The sequence below is a fragment of the Volvox carteri genome (genome assembly GCF_000143455.1).
Source record: "Volvox carteri f. nagariensis unplaced genomic scaffold VOLCAscaffold_63, whole genome shotgun sequence".
NCBI classification, from domain to species: Eukaryota; Viridiplantae; Chlorophyta; class Chlorophyceae; order Chlamydomonadales; family Volvocaceae; genus Volvox; species Volvox carteri.
The window spans coordinates 462,200-478,978 of NW_003307606.1; the positions used below are offsets into that span (position 1 = coordinate 462,200).

Below are 16,779 nucleotides of genomic sequence, written 5' to 3' on the forward strand. Positions count from 1 at the left end.
CGCTTCAGTCATTTGGTCCACCCTCAGGCATGCGGGTAGGAACTTGGAATCATATGCCCCCCAAGTAATTAAAGAATAGCAGTCTACTAGTCGAAAGTCGCGATTAGCCACGGTTGATGTACAGTCATTAGCTAGTGGCCGGAAAGCGGAACGGGGGCCAGCTAGGGGGTAAGAAGTGCACAACAAATACTACGACGCTGAACCAGCACACACACATATAAACACACATACACCGAAATAGGGTTGCTTCCCGGTTGAAAGTGCTATGCTCACGGCAACCCAGGATCTGCCGAGATGACACGCGGGTGACATGCTAAATTAATGCCACAGGCACCTGAGCTGCCGGCCTGCAGGGGCCCTCCAGCCACCGAGCTACACCTCAGTCATTCTTCTTGTTATTGTCGGTCCCGGCGAACCATGGGCACTGCGCATGAGCTCCGCTCCCCGCAGTTTTAGGGGCAGTGAAAGAGTTCGCAGGGCTCAGGTCGTCCACCACCGCCGAAGAGGAGCCGCTCCTTCGAAGGAAAGAGGGCAGCCGAAATGGCGCTGCTCATGCTTTCGTGGTAATGGCTTGCAATTACGCGAGGGCGCGTCAAAGCGTGCACTTGCATGCGGCGTCAGTGACGGGATGCCGGCTGGCGTGAACACGTTCGGCAGACGTAGCGGGTCGCATAATGCAATATGGACTCAGTACAAAGTCCACTGATTGGAAGCAGCATACAATGCACCGGTGCATGGCCACCGGTAGGTTTCCAAGCTGTGAACGCTTTCATCAGGCAGGGACGCTGCATGCCCCATCCCACACGAGAACGCCATGCTTACCTGTTCCTGTAGGGAGACCCTGCCCGAGGACTGGGGTATTCCGTGAGGTACAATCGCAGGTTCTCTCCCCACGAGCCCGCTATTCGAAGGGCTTTCGTGCCAAAATCCTCTGTGCCTTGAGGCGATGGAAAAGATCGCTCCAACTGCCGTTCTGGCGATCCGTCGATGTAGACGTGAGCCTCCTGCGCAAACGGAGCCCGAGTGCGTCAGGAGGGCCTGATTCGGGGCCTATATCAGCGATTTTAACACAACGTAGGTTGGGGGCGAAGCGCCTACTGCGAAAAGACCATCACCGAGAGCCCATGCTCCTGGAAATACCAGCAATCGTATCCCTGCATTGCAGTGGTTGGGAAGATAATTTCATGCTAAGCTCGGGCTGGACGGGCGTGGTAACAGGCTGAGCTGTAAATTACTCATATTTACATGAGAGTTGTGCACACCTGTTCGGTCGTAAACCTCGACACTCCCCGGTGTGAAAACCTGTCGATTGATTGACACACCTATGTCTCATCGATGTCCTGAGGCGTCAACGAACCAAGGCACGGGAGGCAGGACCCCGTGCTGGCCACGTCGCGGCTGTCTTATCAGGGCACGCCATGGTTACTCACCTCTTTAGCGTCACTGACCATCGTAATGTCCAGCAATAAAAGGTCGGCTGGAAGCCTTGCTGGTCAGACCGTTCCTGGGTGGCGATGGCAAGAGCTCTCCTTCGGAAGCAACCACCCCCCGCCAAATCACCCACTAGACACTGCAGTTATATTATAACTTGTTTAAATTTTCTCGTTATATGGTTTACATTTGGGGAAGAAATTTTATCAATTCGTTAAGCGTCCGAGTCGGTATAGCTACTCCCACGAGGTGTTCATCGCAAAATTTTATGAATAATTACAGGCGTTGGCAAATTGTATTATATAATCTTCATGATGAGCTGAAACTGCGTAAACTTGAAAGACGGATGTTTGCATTTGCGCACCCCGCGATGAGTACGGAGTACCTGATCTTGTGCCCGAACCCCCCCTCGCCGATTTATGACGTACATTTATGACAAATGTGCTTCAACCAACTGTGCTTCAAAAGTTCTTAAGGTCCAGGCTTTAGACAAAACAATGATGCCAGCACGTTTCCTCCATGGCTAAATCACCATTTTCGTCCGTATATCTTGGCTTTAGAGGTTTGTGAAATATGAGTATATGCCATTTGCGACCATACGTTTGCCCGCGTAAGTTAAAAAAATAACCAAGTCAACTACCTATCCTTGAAAGCTCAATTCCCCAAATAATCCTGCGGTAGGGAACTTGATTTATCATACAGACCACATTGGTGGACCATAGTCAACTATACTCGGAGCTGTAGATTAGTCCCCCATGCGCCCCAGTCGGCAGGAGAATGTTGGAACGACGGTCTTGTGCAAAGACCCAGCGCCTCGGCTCAAGTCAGAACAATACACCAGCGCGCCAGATGGTGCTCTATCACTAGCGCGCCTAGTCATGATGAATGTTGGGCTATCGGAATGCCGGACCCCGATGGCAGGCCCAAAGAGATTACGTGGCTGTCCGGACGAACCAGTGGCGGTGCAAAGTTTTGCCACTACCGCAGTAGGAAGAAGCATGGTGCTCGGGATGGGAGGCCTCTGCACAAGAGCTACGGTACGCAGCCTGTTCCAAGACCAATATGAGTTGGGCCCTTGGGGCCGTACCCTGACATGTTGATGGATACGACGAGGTACTTTCGGAGTGTGGAGGAGTAGTCTATAGCTGGGTGGTAGGGTGTGACAAGAATAAGCTACCTACTGTAGCTTTAACCCTGCCTTGTAGCCTCCCGAGTAATTTTGGAGTCAGTGCATGGGCCCCTTGAAATAATTCAGGAACGCCCCGAGCCTACCCAAGTCTCTCCGAGAGCCCTGGGCCATCCGCCGGGTGGGGAGTTTGGCGGAAGGTTGCAAATACTGGTGCCCGTGTTTTGCTGACTCCCTAGCTATGACCTTTATCCTGGCCCAAATCGCTAGCCGTGCCTCTAGTACGCCGAAGTGCGGGGTAGACGAGCGCCTCGGTCTATTTGGCGTTGTAAGGGCTGTGGTGCGGGGTCCGCCTCTTTTTGGGGCTTATACATTAATATGGTTGCGGGCAGCACCGGTGATCTGGTGGGGTCCACTGTAAGCTTCTATCTATCTATCTGGCGCATTTGCCAACTTGGTCGGATACCGGAAGGCACGAGGTAGGGCATTCTCGTACGCAGGTCAGGACGCGCGTTACTGTAACCTCGTTCTTGGACGGCTGCTGCTGTGGCGTCCAAGGCCGTGCCTTGGAATGTAGGTGCCCCCGAGGAAAGCGCAATCTGCAAAATATTTCAAGACAACTAGCAGATATGGTAGTTGTTCGCATGTGGATCAGCCAAGCCAAGCACCAGTCAACTTAAAAAGACGCTTCCAGAAGCATGGGGACTCCAGTAATATTGTCCCAGACCAAGCCATTAGGGCTCCTAGTTACAAAGCCAGCCAGCACAACTTGGCCGATAGTCTCAGCAAGTGCTGGGTGCAGTTCGCACCGCTTAACCTTTCTGGTGTGCATAAACACATCTAGTCAAAAAGCTTATTGCCTTGCGGCAATAGACATTCATACTCCCCTTCATAGTGACACCCAAAGCAGTTGAATAGGAGTTAAGTTTGGACACTTTGGGCGAAATTCCGACTGCGCCCCCACACCAGCTGTATCCCCCGTGATACAGCCATCTGCTCTGTCACGCGCCTAAGATGCAGGTCGCAGGTGCTACGCCGCGACAAAGGAGAACAGAGGACAGCAACCAGGCTAAAAAATACAGCGCCTATGGTGGTCGACTTAGCGACATTGCGTGCATTCTTTTTACGAACTGACAGGCCATCACATAAGGTAACAGGTTAGGCATCAAAAACTAATAAACAAACTATTAACATAAATAAAACGTTCGATGCAGCGGCCATCGACTTTTAAATGGCCGGGGGGAAATTGGCCACGACGGGTCCCCCCACAGAAATACACGCACACACACTCAAATTCATAACTATGCGCTCAGGCGTGCGAGAAATAATGGACCATAATGAAGGTTTTGCCTTGACATATGTATTGGCCGCATGAGATTTGCGGAAGACCTAAATCGAGCGCTAGCAGGGTAGGATGCCGCACGCTCGTTATTTGCTCTAGAGTTTTTTAAAATATGTGATTCTCCATCCCCCTATTGGGGCCCCTTCCGCGACGTGTATGCACCTAAAATACGTAATGCCATTTGACTCACCCAACCCAAACTTCCTGACGCCAGCAGGTAAACCATGATGGTGAAGCCTCAACTCATCAAAGCAACCTGACCGCCAGACGTTTCATGCTGCCGCACACGTGCTTAATAAGCTTTGCGCTCGAGTGCCATAGCGCCTGTGATTGAGCTAAGCTGCAGACGCAGTCCTAAAAATGGGCATCTCTGACTGTTCCGGTGGCCTTATTATTACTTCTGCTTCTTGTCGGCGCTGGTGCAGCTAGCGCTGGCATGGGGCATCCACGCAATCTCGCCCTCAATGAAAGTGGTATGCTCGGGGAGTTCCCTGTGGCAAAAGATCGTTTGCAAAAGGACCGGTGGACTCAGCTTAATGAAATTCGATGCAATGTCGATACGAAACCCTGAGCATCGAAAGGCCATGCTTGGCAAAGAGCCTCACACACAGCAGTCAACGTGCTGCCCTAGTATACTCGACACAACGAAAATGGCCTCCAAGAGCGCCAAGGACAAATAATTAGCAATACAATGGCGTCACGATACCACGTACTTACGTGTCTCCACTAATGGCTGTGTCGCTGGTCAAGGCGGTGGTGAGGTCCGCAATGTAACCGCCAAGGCTTCTTCGAAACGAGCCAGCAAGGCGTACAACCTGTGAGCTAAGGCTCTCAACGTTCCACGGAGCTGAACCATACGATGCGTTGGAAGACACGCTCCACTGCACCTCGTGCATCTCCGCCTCCTATACATAAGAGACAGTCTTCAACAGTGTTCAACGGAAGTGTGGGGGCGGGGGTTAAGCACAGACCGGCAGGCCACACTCACCAATAAAAGTCCGTCCCCCACAGCCCAAGCACCAGGAAGCATCATCATGTTTGAACTGCCGCGACTTAGGTCTCCCCAAAGCGGGTAATCTGCAGCGCACGAAGGCGACACCGATGACGATTTCGACATTTTGCCGAGAGTTTAACATATGGAAACGGCCTCTTACCAATTCGTCCAGCCTTGTCCTGGTCCCACATATCCTGCAAAAACAGCCTCATATAAAAACTATGCCATGTGACAACCGTTGAAGTGACCCGAAAACCATACCAGGCCATAATAAAATGTTGGGAATGAACGATTAAACCTCGTTATCCAAATCGCGCACCTGCGTGCAATCTTGCTTCTTAACTTGTGGAAGTTTGTGCAGCGGCGGCAGGTTGGGTACCGCGCCACAAAGGCCGCGTGCATACGATCCCTCGTGATCCATCTTTTTCCTAATTAGGGAAAAAGGAATACTTGATTTCTTGGAAAGCCAGGTCACGTTACCGTGTGAGAGGGTGGACCCACAAAGAGGAGTCAAAGCTACCCAAGAGAGAAAAGAATGAGCCCTGCAGTTATATTATGAATGCACAACTTTGGATTTTCTAAAGTCGAACGTGATGGAGCCCGGCATTGTCTGCCATCGTTATCCTTTTTCGTAAGTACACGTGTAAGCTGACGCTGTACGGGCTTTAGTCATCTTCTACGTGGGTTGCTAAGAGCAGCCATGGATTCTAGTTCGTGTAAATTCAGGCTACCTCAGAGTAATAGAGAACGCTTTGGCTTTTGACAATTGCTTCTATCTGGGTCAACTTTCCCCCAAATCATGTCAATTTGCTTTCCGTCATTTTTACTGCTATGAACATACAAGGATAACGGTTGGATGCGGTAGAGAAACCTTCGCGTTGGGAAGGAATCGACTGCTTGCTTCTAGGGGACGTAGTAGCGAGCACGTTGTTAAACCTGCCACAGGTTTCCAGCGAGGTATTTTTAGGCTTGCGCGGCCGAAGATGTGGAAGGGCTCCTCCAGTCCTTCTATAAGCCTCTTTGGACAGCCCCACGATAGTATGGCGCCGTATCCAGGCAATGCAACACGCGATTGTACACGCCTTTGCGGGCAACTCATCGGATGTCCTTTTACAATGTACCGCTCATGGGATGCTTGCAATGCCGCGCCAAGCATTACGGGCCCCACGCCTACCTGAGGTGACGAGGACCGGGTGTGCTAAGTAAACGGCCCGTTGCAATGGCAAATGCTGCCCCCAGCCTTCCTGTGCCTCGTATAACAGTCCAGTCTAAGGCAGGTTGTGGCGTGGCTGGTGCGATCCCGAAACCATGCCAGTTTAAGGCTTTTGACGTTTCACGGTGAGTGGAACAGCACCGACGATAACACATCCACAGTGCGGAGACAGACTTAAAACCGCGTATATGCGCACGAGCGGAGCGCGCGAGCTGGATGTGCAAGGGATATGCTGGGCGAAACGGATCCCGACAACCTGTTTCCATGATAGGTACTGCTCACAGCGGTCTAGACCACACACCTGCGGTACCTCCCAAGGCCGTGTTGCAACGTCGCCATCGACATCGCACTTTGCATGCTTCAACACTAGGCTAATGCGTCCAGTCGAATAGCGCGGCCTTGCTATATGTCCTCGCCACATATCCCGTTCTCACGCCAGGTGATCATGCGTTTAGCAAGCACCACAGACAGCTCATTATATCCATATGGTCAAGATGTTCTTTTCACCTAAACCTCATTCCAAAAGCCGACCAGAAAAGTGGCCCCTGTGCAAGGACCTTAAGCTATAGCGAAAATTAGCACGAGCGAGACGCCCCGACACGCCTGAACAAATCGGGGGACACGAAATTCCGCAACCGTAGTCATGATATTCATCCTTGGGATTACGACTCCGGTATCCTAACCATGCGGATTGCATGCACGTAAGATGAAGGCCAATGATAGCGTCTTTCCAGACAGTGCATAGACCTGCGAAGCAAATCATGAGACCAATTGCACTCGAAAAACTTCTAACTGGTCACGATACATCACACCGTTGTCCCATGGCTCAAATCTATTTTCAATTTTTACCTTCGCAGCACCGGCAGCAGCTATGCAAGGAGACCTAACATCTTAACACCGGACTCACAAATCCAATACAGAAAGGGCAACTTCCCTGCGCGGCACCGCCCCTTTGCCGTCGGGGATCACCAGGACAATCACAAGGTGAGCGAGGAAGGCTCCACTGCTGCTAACACCACCCAACCAACCACGTCTGTGGCCGAGCTCCACCACTTGTTTGTGAAGCGTTCCAAAAAATAAGGCGACGCGCCGCTCATTTGCAGCGACGGTGCATTCTCTGATTGCATTGTCAGCATGCACCGCATTTCGCGTATGCGTTCCTCTTTGCAGAAAATACACTATGCACACGCACACCCATAAAGCCTGCCCTGCCAGAGGCTCAGTTTTATTGCACACCCTGCCGAGATCAGGTGGTAATGTCGCACACTCCAACAAAAATCATTTCAGCGGGCCACAAGCTATAGGTCCTGACCTGGGCGTGCTAATCTTGCTTTTCGCAGTACTGTTTTCCCAACCCTCTCCTCGCCAGCCGCGCCAAGGTCTCTGCCTCGCTCTCCTCGCTGCAGTCACTATCGGATAGGTCCAGGGAGTCAAGCGATTCCAGGGCACAGCTGCTGCTCCAGCTGCTCCGCCCGGGGCTGCTGCTGCGCTTACGAGAGAAGGGTTTCTTTGACGGGGTGGCAGATGCACCGCTGGAGGGGGAGGGACAACAGCATGGCATCGTGAGAAGTCATGACGCAATATATAGCATGGTTTCAATACACATGACACAGGCATTACCCGTGCACGCCGACCGTACGGTGTCATGTCAGCCAGACAGGGTATAACCGAACCCGGCCAGACAGCCAGAAATCAATGGCGAGGAGCCGTAGAACCTTTGGCACCTGGCGTAGCTGATGGCCACTGATGGCTTAGTCTTGCATGGTTTACGTTTGCCATATCCCCAACCATCATCAGAAGATCAGATACGCACCTGTACTCCCATTTCCAGCCCACCATGTGGAATGCAACCGCCACTGTCTCGCGTATGCTGGACCAAACCGCACTCATAGGATCGTAGTCCAAGGTGTTTGAACCTCGGTGCGTCGTGGGCATGGCTATGTCCTGCAAAATTTCGGTAGGAATGGCGTAGCCACAATGTAGGTCTTGACAGCAACACGCCTGTCAATATTAACAGCTTCTGAGGCTGTCGAGTTTTTGCTATGCACAGATAGCACACCGCACGCAGCCACAGTTAGGTACAACAAACAGCATAAGCAGGAAATCATGGCGCATGGCGGTCGAAATGCGCACACGCATATATGAGCAGTTCCAGATGTACAATCAAACAGCACCCAATAAGTACCGTGAACTACGCACCAAGCCTTCGCCGAGTGCCCATGCGCCTGGTAGGACGAAGTGAGAAAGCGCCATCGAATCTGCCGTGATAAAACGTTGTAGGTGTAAGTGTCCAGGAATACCCGGGCAGGCCGGCAATGCATGCACCGTGGAGTCATGTGTATGCCGGAAATAACTGGTGGCGTAACCTAAGAGGATATCTAGATGCGGTTTGCTGCGTTTGCTCCAAAGGGGACCCGGCCGTAAGAGTGCAGGGCAACGCTTGGTGCAGCTCCTGGATGGGCCGCAGCTCATTCAGCGTCCACTGTAGCATAAGTCATTCAGTCTGGGCAACCATATTGACAGTGTGGTGCTTCAATTGCGCACCGACTGCCCTGAGGAGCACCGCTTACCTTCTTTCAGCGCGGAGTGTGGGGTCTGCTGGACACAGGAAGGCAGGAGGGTTTCGGGAGGCCCGCGGGTGGTACAATAATTAGCAATGCCGCAAGACCTCGTTAATTTCCGACTACGGACATGTTATTACTGCGGCCCATGTGTTGATTGTGTGTCAAAAGCGTGCAAGTAGCAGCACGGGTGAATAGTGAAGAACACGTCCACCCAACCAATCCCATGTCTAACCACATTTGTAAGCCAGAAGTATTGGTCATTCGTGCGCAACTGCAGCCTTTAAATCTGCAAGCCCTTAAAACCCTTGTCCAGCCGTAGTTGTATGGGGGACGGTTCGTATTAGGCAGGGGCCACTCAATTACCGCCCAGGCGCTGTGATTCCCTACTCACCATGACAAAGTTGCCTTATTATCTATAAGAATACGATGAATAGACGACGATGGGAATTACGTTGGGGATTCGGGCGCTGCGTAATAGCAGTCACCGGCGTAACCTTGCGAGGTCACTCCTGAAGGGCTTAGTCCAATCCTTTTCCAGGACTACAAAATCATAGGTATAGGTTAATGCATCGCATATATACTCTTTTGCCGGCGGAAATGCCGTTACTCCTAACTTGCGGTTCAAATTGGCTAAAATGTGGTTGATTTCATGTATGGTGCAAAATATGCTTTATCACAAAGGGAGTGCTTTATTAGAAATGCCCAGGAGCTGGGCAATCTCACTGTGTTCACCTAACTTCCCATGAACGCCAGTTCCGTACAAATCTCATCGAAAGGTCAGTCTGGTGTTTCCCTACTCGTTTCAGTGATCTTTCAAAATTTTCTGAAGCATTGTGGGCCTGCGTTATGCGTGGGATGACTTTTCGATGCGACGTTACCCCTTTCCACCCGCCACCTCTGAAACGCGGCCATAGCGAACCCCTTGCGAACGTCCACATTTACAAACGAACGTTTTCCCAAAAGGCGTGGTACAGAACTAAAGTGATGAATTTTGTATTTATTAAGCTTAGGAGGGCTTACGACTCCGTCGTAAGCCTTTTCAGGAGGTTAAGAAGCCTAGTGTGACGTGCCGGGCGCCGAGCGCCGGTGGCCAAGATGCAAACGGTCGAACGCATCTCCCATCTCATCTTTACATCAACTATAACGAGCAGAAATTTGGGGCAATTTGAAGTCGCTTTATCACTGACCTGCATTGTCCTGAGCCGTTGGTCAGCTGGGTCCGAACTGCTGGTGCGGTTTTGAAGGTTTTTAAAGACTTTCCTTCAAGGCACATGCACTGGCCACATAATGCTGCCCAAATAACCGGAAAACCCCCTGATAATCCAGCGACGGGTTGCGGACCGAATAGACTACGGACGGCGGGAGCACGTATTGGTCCGTTAGCTTTAATAACCGGACTGCGACATTACATGGGATCGTCGCAAAAACCGATTGGCCAAACCATGATCTGGGGATCTACAGGTAAAAGGTATCTAATGCGCTGGACACCAGCATGTTCGCCGGGACCCCACGTCATAGCTATACCATTGACGTCTGCGGGCCGCAAGCACCGTTCCGGGTCGCATTGAGGTCCTATCATTCGGCCGGAACAGGCCTTTGCAGGCACCTTTCGTATGAGATCGAAACACGCTGTCAAAGCAGCGCGGAGCGATTTGGCCCGTCAGGAGATGAACAGACGACCTTCCCCGTCAGTGCTCCATACCCTACCGCATGTATGACGCGGACAGGGCCCCTCATGCAAACTCAAGTGAAGCGGGGGCCGAAACTCCTCGTGGAAACCAGAATTTGTGAAACGTGCCCAGAAGGGTACCAGTCTTCCAGCGGCCGGCCTCATCATGCAACTGATACAACCAGTAGAGGCCTTTATGAATGTGCTGTGTGGAGCTTCCTCGCACCTTGGCTGCCGATGATAACATCAAGCGTGGTGGCTCACTATCACTGATTGGTGCATCGGAGAAATAGCAATGGCATTTGAGCATCACACAGCTGTCCACCGGCTATGTTTGACTTAGCGGTTGGTTGGCCCGGCTATTTCGGCTCATTGAGTGGTGTTACGACCTGCAGCCAGCTTTCCAAAATTGAAGAATAAATATATTATCTTTGTGAAGCTTTGCACAAGCTCGCACCACGCAGCAATTCACATAGATGCAAATGGCGCGTAGGGTAGCTTCATGTGCATAATGCCTACCATAGGTTACAACCATCTATTGCGACCGCAAGCCATTGTCATGTGTAAGGAAGCCATATCAACCTTGGCTTTGATGGCTGGGTAGTGTATAGGTGAGATTATTTTCTATAATGGACGGGGGTTGCCAGTGGCCGACCGTTAGGAACTAGCCGCCCATTATCATCAACAATATCCAGCTACCTGAGTCCGGTTGAATGCTGATGCTTTGTATTGAATTCGTCTTAACAGAGTGAGGTGTAATGCAGACCGCTGGTGTTACGGGATACCTGATACGGCATGGTGGGCCATTATTTCCTCGTGTCTTTCTTTGTCTTTTGGCATCCTTAGCAACCTAGTGTACTATAAAGAACTCCAGTGGTTCTCAAAGTTGTATGACGACAACTACTTATTCAAGAGGGATACATTCCGGAAGCAGGCCAGTGCTAAACTCTTGCATGAGCATCCAAAGCTATCCTCAGTTGCTTGTCACAGCTCACTTTGCACAGCTATGGGGCTGCTTCTGACATTTGAGACACCGGACCCTGGGCCGCGCACCTCCGATCCACGCTTAGTCCTGTCGTGGATGGGAATCAGCGCCGGGACTCTTCTGTGCATACAATCTAGCGTCGGACAGCATGCTCATGTGCAGACAATCGCAGCCATCACATTGCTGATTGTGGGCTTTACCGGACTTGGACTTTTCGGCGCCGGTAGCGCAAGACGGCGCATCCGTGTATTGGCAGTGGCTGTGTTCTCATTAGGTCTCTTTGTATGCCAAGCAGCAGGATTGTTTGTCAAGTTAAAGCCTGAGGTCCGTGTCGGTGGCGTCTTGCTGTTTATGGCGGTAACGTGGCGGTTGGCTGGCCCTGATGATGGTCGCTCTCCCCAGGGGCATGAGGCGCCGGCCGATTTGTCGCAACTGGATCACCGGGAGCCTCCATCGGGCAATAAGAAATCAGACTAGGTTGAGACTTTGCAGTCTGCAAAATCAACTGAGAGAAGCTGCCTCAACTTCCTATCCCTAGTAGGAATCCTCTGTTGTAAAGTATTGCGAAGAGGACACGGCGTAGGGCTGCGTCTACCCCGGAAGGATCCTGACTCTAGGCGTATGCATCATGCCTAGAAACAACATTGCCAGGAGTAAAGCTTTGCGTTCACTCCGTTGTAGACGCGGCAGTTGAACCAACTGTTGGTGAAGCGCACTCGTCAGCAGACTCTAGACCCTATACACTTCTAATCCACAAGGCACCTTGGCCATTCCGACAGGATTCAGCCGCACAGGCCGCACGACAATCTTTCCTCACGCCTCACGGCTCTTGGCAGCTGAGAAGCCGGCAGCCGGGCGGCCCTGGTCCGCATCACCTCCTATGCAATAAGGCATGGGATTCTAATGGATATATGTAGTTTGGCCACCATGGGATTCCAATAGATTCCAATATGCAAGTTGCTTCACTTGCACGCTTGGTCTTGCCTCTTAACATCGAAATTCCAAGCACGACAAGGGTATGCCGCATTCCAGAAGGAGAATGTACAACAGTACAGTGCTTCTGCTATCAGCACGCTCACGGCGACAAACCTTTAAAGGTGTACGCCAGCAACAAAAGCGTCGCAGCAGCGCTACGGCCGCACACCGACGTGGGCAGCTGCGATGACTTCTTGCATCAGCAACGGCGTTTCCACCCACAGTGTTACTACTCACTCGCGCAATGGCTCCTTTTCCACCATATATAGCGCTGTGCATGTCCGGGTTTGCCTAGTTTGTCCCTGTTTGCCTAGTCGAAGGTTTCGAGACAGGGATTACGTCCGGGTTGCCCTCAGGACCGCTCCTTGTGTTGCGCCGCATAACCACGACGGCTCCACCCCCTCCTTTGCCCTGCCTTTCCTAGGGCGTCGACACCGGGAACGGCACCCGTACATTTGCACTGCCGATACGGGCACCTTTGCTCAAACTGTTGCCTACCGCACATCTAAAGAGATAATCTCGACCCCAACACACAGATTGTGCGGATACAAAGGGCTAACATCAGGTGCAGCGGCGCGAGCCATGCACCGTGCGACACTCCGTTGCCAGATAGTCCGCGCCCCGGAAACCAAAGCAGAAACACCCGTGCAATTTGAACAATATGAAAGAATTGCACATAACGACTAGCGCCCGTCTAAGGAAAACAGTCTCCCCCTCAGACTATGCAAAGTGGACAACCCCAGGTGCAGGTCCCTCCGTGTATGCCAAACGCCGAAGTGCCCACCAGGCTCCTAGCTGCAGACATGCCGCCTCTCCCGCTGCCACCGTGCCATTACAATTCCATCGCCGCAGGTGCTTGGCCCCTGGGCTGAAGTTACACCCCTCCCCAGGTCGCCGTCCTACTGCCGGAAGTACACCTCCAATGCCCTGCATGACGTGTTGACAATCCCAACCCTCACGCGGACACCTCCTTCTTGGCCTTCGTCCACCTGCGCCAAACAAACATATAGCAAGCTGCTTAGACCCTACCTAGCTGAATTCTGGGAATTTGTTGGGACACCCTGCTTCACAGCTGCTAAGGAGAACCCAAAGGCTGGCGCACCCACAGACTGGATACTCGAGTCCATGCAACCTGTCTAACCGCCCAGCAGCAAAATATCGACCGGACAGCTTGCCCAGGAGCCGCAATCTCCGGCCCCAGCTCTACCCACCAGGCGCAAAACTCATCCAGCTCCACGAAGCCGTTTTTGGAGGTGTCCAGGATGCGCATCGCCTCCTTCAGCTCGTCTTCCGTCAGCTCCTTGCCCAGATCCTGACTGCGGTCCGATGAGTCGGTGGAATGGGGCAAAGTGGACGGTGACGGGGGGCAAGCAACCAGGTCGGCAGCCAGACCCTTCAGGCAGACAGGGTTACAACGCAGCTTACGGGCCGCCAGCCTTATGACTCACCCGGCTGCACCTGGCTGCCCAATCAACTGAGAGCCCAAAGTCCCCGACCACCCAGCAGTTCAGCTACCTTACCATACCGGCAATCCCCACTTTAGGGGAAAAAGGAAGAGATAGGCAACGGGAATCTGGGCAACAACGGTCGACAACTGTCACGGCCCCACCACCACACGGACCACCCTCCCCAAGCCGGCGTTCCAGAAACGCGAGTCGCACAGCAGCCGTCCCATCGCAGAAACCACATGGTTTCATGGTTCCCGGGCCGGGCACCCACCAAAGCTTTTTGACCTCCGAAAGCTCAAGCCGGTAGTCGTCGTTGACGTCATAAGTGGAGAAGACGTAGGCGATCTCCCCTGCCTCCGGCTCGCTCAGACCGTAGCGAGCCGGGTCGAAGCCCAGTCGTTGCTTGGCGTGCGCCAGCGTCAGGTACGCCGACAGGTTTTGCAGTGTGGAGCGCTGCGGAGAGGTCGTCGACATGTTCTGCGCGCCGTGGGAGGTAAGGGAGCCGAGGGCGCGGGGCCATAGAACAAGACGCAAGGGTTTCAACCGTCTGCGTGATGTACGGCGCCCGTGCCGTACACCACGCCCATTTTTTTACTCCAACACAGGCAGCATCCATTATACGGAACTCCCATATGACATGTCCCCGTTTGTGTATTTGTATTAGTAGTTCGCATGTGCTAAAGTACCGCCAGCCCAACCTCCGTGCACCAGCAGCGAACGGCTTACCTTGAGCAGCTCTGCAATCTCGTCCAACGTCTGCAATACCTTGAGCGTGTTAACCGCCACTTGGGCCTTATCCAGCACGTTAAGGCCAGTGGCGGGGCCGGCCAGCTGCTGTACGGCCGCCAGCAGCTCCACAGAATTGGTGCCGTACCTGACAGTGTTTCGAGGCGGGGCCCGGAAGCAGGTTAGCATCGTGAGGAGGCCCAATGTGATTTGCAGATCTTCAATGACCGTGCATTACACTGCTTCTACAAAGAGCATGCACACGCACTGCAATTGACGATCAGGTTATACTGAAATGCGGTCCAATTAATTATATCAACCCTCAAGTGCTTTTGATGAAGCCTTACAGGACGCCGGCGAAGCCCCTGCGGACACCTTGCATAGGCAAAGCCAAATGGTCCTCACTTGTAAGCGGTAAACAGTAGCGCGGACGCTACTGACAGGTTGAGCAGCGCTTGCAGGACGTAGTAAAAGCCGAAGAATGACGCGGCGAGTTGGAGGGCGAACTGCCCCGTGAAAGGCGGCGAGTCGGCAATGAGGCCAGCCGTGTAGAAGCCGCCCCAGCAAGCCAAGCCATCGAGCAATGCCTGTATCCCTGGACATGTGCAGCAGCCAGTTAAGATATTGGATGATAAAAGGGACGCTGCGCACAGTTACGCACCTAGTGAACCATGGTACATAGCGGCCCGTGATTCGGCACCATATCTCATCAGGATGTCTCGCACACAGATTGCTTACCGACCGTTGCTGCCGGCTTAAGGCTCCTCCGAAGTAAAAGTTTCCGTAGCTGCTCGGGGTCGGAGACACCCAAATCGCGCCACTTCTTCAGTACCGCTTTCGCCTAACCAAGATTCCACACGCCAGGAAGCGGCGATGCCATGCACAGGAAAATACTTTATAATTGTTGAAGTATGAGGACCCTTCGCAGGCCAGGCACAGCTAGTCCACGGCGCGCAGTTCGCACGTACACATAATCAATTAATATAGTCCTACCATTTAAATGCTCGCCAGTTTTACCTTCTTCGAGTCCATGCCCTGCTTCTGGAGGTCCTCAAGCAAAGCATTCAGTTTGCCCGTAAGCTCCGAAGGGTTTTCCTTTGGCTGCTTCTCTTCAGGACCATTTGGTTGGCGATCTTTGCCATCCGATGCCCGACAGCGCAACGAATGGGGATATCGCAGGGCTGGGTGCAAAGGAGTCAGAGGATACTTTGCCCGACCTGCCCAGCCATTACTGATTTGCGTCAATCTCAGCTGCATGTCCTAATTGATTGGAGCAATGAAAATCGTCCCTTACGATGTCTGGTGTCGTTCCGTCACAGGGTATAGCGTGAGCGGTGTTTGCAGCAAGTCGTCTGGACGAGACTAAACAGCTCTCATACCTTTGTCATAACTATTAGCAAACATCGACAATCTAATTGACTTGGAACAACACCCAACGAGGGCGATCATATCCAAGGTACGAGACGAGCGTAAGTGGTGAGCTGGTTAGGGCAAGATCTACATGAAAGGAAACTACGTGTAAATTGCTCTTACGCACGATGTACATCCTCTTAGCCTCTAGCGATATTTTGAAAACGGAGCTTCAACGGCCAACTGGTACCGAACGCGTTTTGAGATCTTAGCCTTTCATCGTGGAAATGCATCCCTAAGACATTAGTTGGTATGTGGCCTTCAGTAGGTATTTTATGACTTGTGATCTGTACGTACTCAAGCGTAACCTTGAAAAGTCATACCAGCATTCGGTCTCTGTTAACAGCTGCCTTCTTTATGACATGGCACGATACAGCATTTGGCAATGACAATGCAAGCAGGCCGTGTCACTTCATTGTTCACAGCCCCCTCTGTTAGGGTTATGAAATGCTAAAACGACCATAAATGGATAAGCCCCGGAGCCCGGATGTGACTCTGAGTTCCTAAGCAAGCCAATGCAAACAGATAGGAAGGGGGGATGGTCACATGTACGCTCGGCCGTCCACAACACCAGATGTTGATCAAACCGAGGGGGATTGAGGCCGAACGGCATCCGCAGAAGTGGTGTAAAGTTGCTAAAGCCTGGACGTTACGGTCTTTGCAGGCGGACCTTGCCCTACGCAGACCCGCGCAAAGTCCGTAAAGCGTGCCCAAGGCTGCCCAGTCCCGCATAAACCTTTTCCAGGTGCCAAGATAAACCTGTATCCAAGAAACTGCTTCGACGCAGTTCTAGGCACCATGTTGCGCCACAGGAAAGTTCGGGAGCCTAACAGAAACCTGGGAATGAGACGCTCATGGGACCTATGAGAATTGTTCTATACCGACAGTTAAATGTC

At 52.3% G+C, this 16,779-nt stretch overlaps 5 protein-coding genes across 5 annotated transcripts; 1 reads left to right on the forward strand and 4 right to left on the reverse strand.

Moving 5' to 3' along the window:
• Window positions 1-379: 379 nt before the first annotated feature.
• Window positions 380-1,750, reverse strand: VOLCADRAFT_107333 (uncharacterized protein). Its single transcript, XM_002956639.1, has 4 exons — window positions 1,431-1,750; window positions 1,263-1,302; window positions 823-1,154; window positions 380-515 (listed from the first exon to the last, which is right to left on the reverse strand). Exons 1-3 carry the CDS (start codon window positions 1,449-1,451, stop codon window positions 1,051-1,053), a joined length of 165 nt encoding a protein of 54 aa, XP_002956685.1. The 5' UTR covers window positions 1,452-1,750; the 3' UTR covers window positions 380-515; window positions 823-1,050.
• Window positions 1,751-3,221: 1,471 nt separating this feature from the next.
• On the reverse strand, window positions 3,222-5,471 carry VOLCADRAFT_107334 (uncharacterized protein). The gene is made up of 5 exons (XM_002956640.1): window positions 5,213-5,471; window positions 5,054-5,087; window positions 4,888-4,976; window positions 4,617-4,804; window positions 3,222-4,390 (listed from the first exon to the last, which is right to left on the reverse strand). The coding sequence occupies exons 1-5, from the start codon at window positions 5,312-5,314 to the stop codon at window positions 4,294-4,296; spliced, it is 510 nt and encodes a 169-aa protein (XP_002956686.1). The 5' UTR covers window positions 5,315-5,471; the 3' UTR covers window positions 3,222-4,293.
• A 1,956-nt stretch (window positions 5,472-7,427) lies between these two features.
• Window positions 7,428-9,064, reverse strand: VOLCADRAFT_97679 (uncharacterized protein; the record flags this gene model as incomplete). Its single annotated transcript, XM_002956641.1, has 4 exons — window positions 7,428-7,638; window positions 7,920-8,050; window positions 8,651-8,701; window positions 9,062-9,064. The coding sequence occupies 4 exons, from the start codon at window positions 9,062-9,064 to the stop codon at window positions 7,428-7,430; spliced, it is 396 nt and encodes a 131-aa protein (XP_002956687.1).
• A 2,124-nt stretch (window positions 9,065-11,188) lies between these two features.
• VOLCADRAFT_107335 (uncharacterized protein) lies at window positions 11,189-12,483 on the forward strand. Its single transcript, XM_002956596.1, has one exon. The coding sequence runs from the start codon at window positions 11,346-11,348 to the stop codon at window positions 11,799-11,801; it is 456 nt and encodes a 151-aa protein (XP_002956642.1). The 5' UTR covers window positions 11,189-11,345; the 3' UTR covers window positions 11,802-12,483.
• Window positions 12,484-12,740: 257 nt separating this feature from the next.
• Window positions 12,741-16,683, reverse strand: VOLCADRAFT_107336 (uncharacterized protein; the record flags this gene model as incomplete). The annotated part of the gene is made up of 8 exons (XM_002956642.1): window positions 12,741-13,288; window positions 13,511-13,615; window positions 14,019-14,224; window positions 14,474-14,621; window positions 14,879-15,068; window positions 15,212-15,314; window positions 15,491-15,654; window positions 16,554-16,683. The coding sequence occupies 8 exons, from the start codon at window positions 16,681-16,683 to the stop codon at window positions 13,255-13,257; spliced, it is 1,080 nt and encodes a 359-aa protein (XP_002956688.1). The 3' UTR covers window positions 12,741-13,254.
• Between the last annotated feature and the right edge of the window lie 96 nt (window positions 16,684-16,779).

Coding starts and splice junctions, on each gene's coding strand:
- VOLCADRAFT_107333 (XM_002956639.1), bottom strand. CDS start 1,451: ATGGTCAGTGACGCTAAAGAG. Junction 1,303..1,430: donor TGGTCAGTGACGCTAAAGAG/GTGAGTAACCAT, acceptor ATCAATCGACAG/GTTTTCACACCGGGGAGTGT. Junction 1,155..1,262: donor CGAGGTTTACGACCGAACAG/GTGTGCACAACT, acceptor ACTGCAATGCAG/GGATACGATTGCTGGTATTT.
- VOLCADRAFT_107334 (XM_002956640.1), bottom strand. CDS start 5,314: ATGGATCACGAGGGATCGTATGCACGCGGCCTTTGTGGCGCGGTACCC. Junction 5,088..5,212: donor AGAAGCAAGATTGCACGCAG/GTGCGCGATTTG, acceptor CTGTTTTTGCAG/GATATGTGGGACCAGGACAA. Junction 4,977..5,053: donor GGACAAGGCTGGACGAATTG/GTAAGAGGCCGT, acceptor CGTGCGCTGCAG/ATTACCCGCTTTGGGGAGAC.
- VOLCADRAFT_107335 (XM_002956596.1), top strand. CDS start 11,346: ATGGGGCTGCTTCTGACATTTGAGACACCGGACCCTGGGCCGCGCACC.